Source organism: Aedes aegypti, chromosome 3 (assembly GCF_002204515.2).
Source record: "Aedes aegypti strain LVP_AGWG chromosome 3, AaegL5.0 Primary Assembly, whole genome shotgun sequence".
Lineage (NCBI taxonomy): Eukaryota > Metazoa > Arthropoda > Insecta > Diptera > Culicidae > Aedes > Aedes aegypti.
Window position 1 is genome coordinate 109,701,820 of NC_035109.1, and position 4,211 is coordinate 109,706,030.

The window sequence follows — 4,211 nt, forward strand, 5'->3', positions numbered from 1 at the left end:
TCATGCGGGTCAGGTGGTCTTCTTTTTCCTGCAATTCCTGCTGCAGTTGCATCTCCTTCTCTTCAATTTCCCGCTGGCACAGGGCCCGCTCCTCAGCTAGCTCTTTCTCACGCAGTCTCTGCTCCAGGAGCAATCTTCTTGCTTTGAGTGCGTTTTTCATCTCCATCTCCTTTTCTAGCAGCAGCAGCTCCGCATCCATTTCCTCCTCTAGGCGTTTCTTTTCCGCTTCCATCGCTATCAATTTTTCCTGCACGGGCGCGGGTAGTGCTACCGCGTTTCGTTCCGACACAGAACTGTGGTTATCGGAATCTCCCGTAGCCGCCGAAGGTTTTTTGGTGCGCGCTATTTTTTTCTGCTTCTGGTGCTCCTGGAACACGGCTTGGCAAGTCGGGGCCTTGCAGTACCATTTCTTGTCCTTCTTCGGCGCCGTTGATAGTCCCACGCAACGTAGGTGAAACCACCGGTCACAGCCGTCGCAGGCAATCATCGGCTCATTCTGGGTGGAAACTTCTTCGCATTCTCCACAAGGCGTTGTGGTTAGGTCCAGCTGCTGATCCATCGTGATGGAGGGTACCGAATCTCGTTATTTGATTTTTGAGATTGTTCGGGTACGTTATTTATTTTGCAGCAGCTTTTCGGAGCAGCTCAAAAACTGTAATAAAGTTTATTTACATTAGTTTTCAGCTATGACTAAATCTAAATTTTACGCCAACTACTCACTCAAATAGTTTTCCTCCTGCCTTACGATATAACTTCCTTCCGGATCCTTTTGCTACTTCCGTTATCTCCTCTTCCTACATATTTAAACATCAATTAATTTATTTTCTCTTATTTTCGTTTCAGGTACTTACAACATCAACCGTACAAAGCAGCGCGATGCTACGGTTACAATTCTTCTTCGACTCTCGTGTGGTACAAGCTGGGTAAGTATATTTTTGCGTTATTTTCTTAACCATAATCTAATTCACTTTTATTTTACTTACAGGTAATCTAGGCGATTATTTTGGCAATAAATTCCATAAATTACACTCCTTGCTTGCTTACACGTATTAATAAACGAAAGAAATATCCAAATCACTCCTCACTTTCTCAAATGCGATCTTTGTTTTTGTTTTTGCAATCTTTTTCTCGCGGTTTGCTTCCGTCCTCCACTCTCGCCAAACTGTCACTTGCGGAGGGTTCGGCTATTATGCCGACAACCGACCACTACTGCCCAGCGGTGTGAACACTAGTCTTATTATGCGCCTGCCTACTGCGATATCTGGTCTTCGCCGGTCTCCTTCTTGGCTTGTCTTGTAATTGGTCATAGAAACCACGGCCGAGGTGTTGGACGCAGAAGTGAAGCTAGAGTTAGCGTGGGCGGGAGCGGTGCTGTTGCTAGGGGCTTGTTCATATATTTCATAACGCTAAATATGGCCATTTTGGACACCCACCCACCCTCTTGTGACGCTTTTTGTATTGATATTTTTCTGGTTTTGTACGAACCGTAACTTCGCAAGGACACCCACCCACCCCCTCCAGCGTTATGAAATTTGTGAATTAGCCCTAGCAGGGACGGACTAATCTTCCCCGGCCTGGTGTTGCCGTTTGTCGTTCAGGAAGTTGAGGTACTGGGTCAGGCGGAGGACGGCAATCAACGTGACGACGTATTCCTTGACATCTTCCTTGCGGAGGGTTTTCACCTGCTTGGACACGGTGCGGTAGACGCGGCGGGCAACTTTGTTGGAGAGGCGTCTGAACGGTGTGCAGGGTGGATCTTCCTTAACCGAGATGAGAGCGTTATCTTCATCGTCGCCTTCGCACTTCGGGAAGTAGTAGTCCAGAAGACGCTCGACCAGCTGAGCGGTGGTGTCCACGCCGTTCACGGCGATCCTTCTGTACTGGGAAGCCAGTACTTCGTTGGCTTTCTTCTAGGAGAGCTCTTTCAGGGAGGCTGCCTTCTGCTGGAAGGCCTGTTGCAGTTCGTACACCTTCTCGGTGTAGGGTTTGACCTTAGACTTTGCCTGGTTGTGGATCTCCTGCGGTTGTTCCTTGATGATCGGTACGCTCACCTCGAGGCGGTCGATGCCCTTGACCAGCTGGAGCAGGCCGTCGAACTTATGCACCAGCGGGGCGGAGATACTGGCACGGTTCCGAAGGGGATTGTAGTCTTTCACGCGAAATAAAGTGAAACCGAAACAAAATAAACACTAAAATTTGACATTCGAGTTTTAGGGGTGCCCATCGATTTTTGTCGATTCGATGAATTATTTCAGATTTTATCCGATTTATTCGGATTTTATCGATTTTTAGGGATTTATTATCCATTTTATTTATTTCGTTTGAAATTTGACTTATATGAACATTTTTTGCATTCGGCTCACTTTTGGCCTAAAATGGAGATAACCTGCCAGTGTCGTGCCCCTAGGTTCGAAAATGGTCTACTACCCCCTTGCGTTCACGATAAAAACAAAATTTCTTAACGCCAAAAATGGATATTTTCAATATCCACTTACCCCTTCGTAACGCATTTTGTATGAACTTGTTTCTAATTTTGTATGAGCTGTAAGGGCCCATTTCATAACGCTGAAGGGGGTGGGTGGGTGTCTAGAATATGTTACGGCTCATACGAAATTTGAAAAATGGTCATACAAAACGCGTTACGAGGGGGTGGGTGGGTGTCAAAAATGACCATTTTTAGCGTTATGATATATATGAATAAACCCTAACACGCTCAGGACACCCACCCACTCCCTTTAGCGTTATGAAATTTGTGAATGGTTCCACAGGGGTTTTACTTTTATGCGTGGTATGCACCTGAAGCCTGGTATCCACATCCTAAGTAGAGCAGTCAAGTACAATTTGTTGCTAATTACCAAAGTAATTTTGACAGCTGATCCTGTATGAGTGAAATGTCACTTTTACTTGCGGAATAATTGAGCGGCACATTTTTCCGTTCGGGAAAGTGCCAACTCCCCTTGATTTGTACTGCAGGCGTTACCGACGTTATGAAATCAGCTCTACTTTTCAGTAGCGTACAGCTAAAGCCTACCCGGATAAAAACGTATCATTCAGTGAATGGAATAAACCATTAATGTACAATATAACGTATTGGATACAATACAGCGTATTGCAACTGAATGTCGAAGCAGCATTATTCTTGTTTGCATATACAATTCAAAAACAATATAATATATTGTAACAGAACACTGTATTGTTTTTAATTGGTTTTATACCTTACAATTTTGGCCAAATTTCTATTTTAGCGTAAAACAACTCTTGCTTTTTTCTATGTAGCTTTGCTGAAAGAAGTAAACAAAACAAGTTCAGAAAGCAAGAAATGTTGGGTGAAAAATATTCAAAACGTGAAAATAAATAGTTTTTTAGAAATCACTTGACATAGCTGTAACGACGAATGCAACCATGATAAATAACTTTACTTCTATAAAGTTAAAATTATTTTGCTACTTTTGGCACGAATATACGGTAAGTTGGGGGACAATCCATACAAAATACAAATTCTATACTTTTCACCACTAATTGAAATACAGTTCGTTGAATTGTTTTTGTATTGTACAACAATACACGAATTGCTAATCAAGACAATACATGAACAATATATCGTATTGTATTTTCAAAATGTATGTATGAGAAAATATCTAGATTTGTATTGTTACGATACTTAACCACCCATACATTATATTGCAAAAATCTCATATACTATACAGTGAACTGTTCAAAACAATATATTGTACTGTAATTGTATTGTCATTTCACAATATACTGTATTGTATTTCCAATATATCGAATGGTACTGTTCCAATACGTTATTTTGTTTTTGTATTGTATTTTTTATCCGGGAAGCCAATTGTTGTATTAGGGCTCATTCATTTATTTCATAACGCTAAAATTGACCATTTTGGACACCCACCACCCCCTTGTAACGCTTTTTGTATGAGCATTATTCAATTTTTGTACGGGCCGTAACATCTTCAGGACACCCACCCACCCCCTCTAGCGTTATGAAATTTGTGAATGTGCCCATTGGGAGCGAATCCTTTTGCAAAGTACTTATTTATGAACAGCCAATCATTGGGACAGGGCTTTAGGACCCTATTGTTTTAGTCACAAATGACAGCATTTCATCGGCATTACCTTGAGCACCCCTAATTTGACAGCCTGTCAGCAGCGCGTCTGTCAACATGACAGTTTCTCATTCTCCCGTGTTTCGC

The 4,211-nt window shown here is 42.4% G+C and overlaps 1 protein-coding gene and 2 long non-coding RNA genes across 3 annotated transcripts; 1 reads left to right on the plus strand and 2 right to left on the minus strand.

Annotated features, from left to right (window-relative positions):
• Positions 1-612: 612 nt before the first annotated feature.
• Positions 613-919, minus strand: LOC110678746. The gene is made up of 3 exons (XR_002501902.1): positions 852-919; positions 721-794; positions 613-652 (listed from the first exon to the last, which is right to left on the minus strand). It is a non-coding gene; the product is annotated as an uncharacterized LOC110678746 (long non-coding RNA).
• Positions 804-1,074, plus strand: LOC110678748. The gene is made up of 2 exons (XR_002501904.1): positions 804-923; positions 986-1,074. It is a non-coding gene; the product is annotated as an uncharacterized LOC110678748 (long non-coding RNA).
• Positions 1,075-1,559: 485 nt separating this feature from the next.
• Positions 1,560-3,380, minus strand: LOC5577046 (lipid storage droplets surface-binding protein 2). Its single transcript, XM_021850708.1, has 3 exons — positions 3,374-3,380; positions 1,971-2,149; positions 1,560-1,907 (listed from the first exon to the last, which is right to left on the minus strand). The coding sequence occupies exons 1-3, from the start codon at positions 3,378-3,380 to the stop codon at positions 1,560-1,562; spliced, it is 534 nt and encodes a 177-aa protein (XP_021706400.1).
• Positions 3,381-4,211: the final 831 nt, after the last annotated feature.

Coding starts and splice junctions, on each gene's coding strand:
- LOC5577046 (XM_021850708.1), bottom strand. Junction 1,908..1,970: donor TCAAACCCTACACCGAGAAG/GTGTACGAACTG, acceptor CTCTCCTAGAAG/AAAGCCAACGAAGTACTGGC.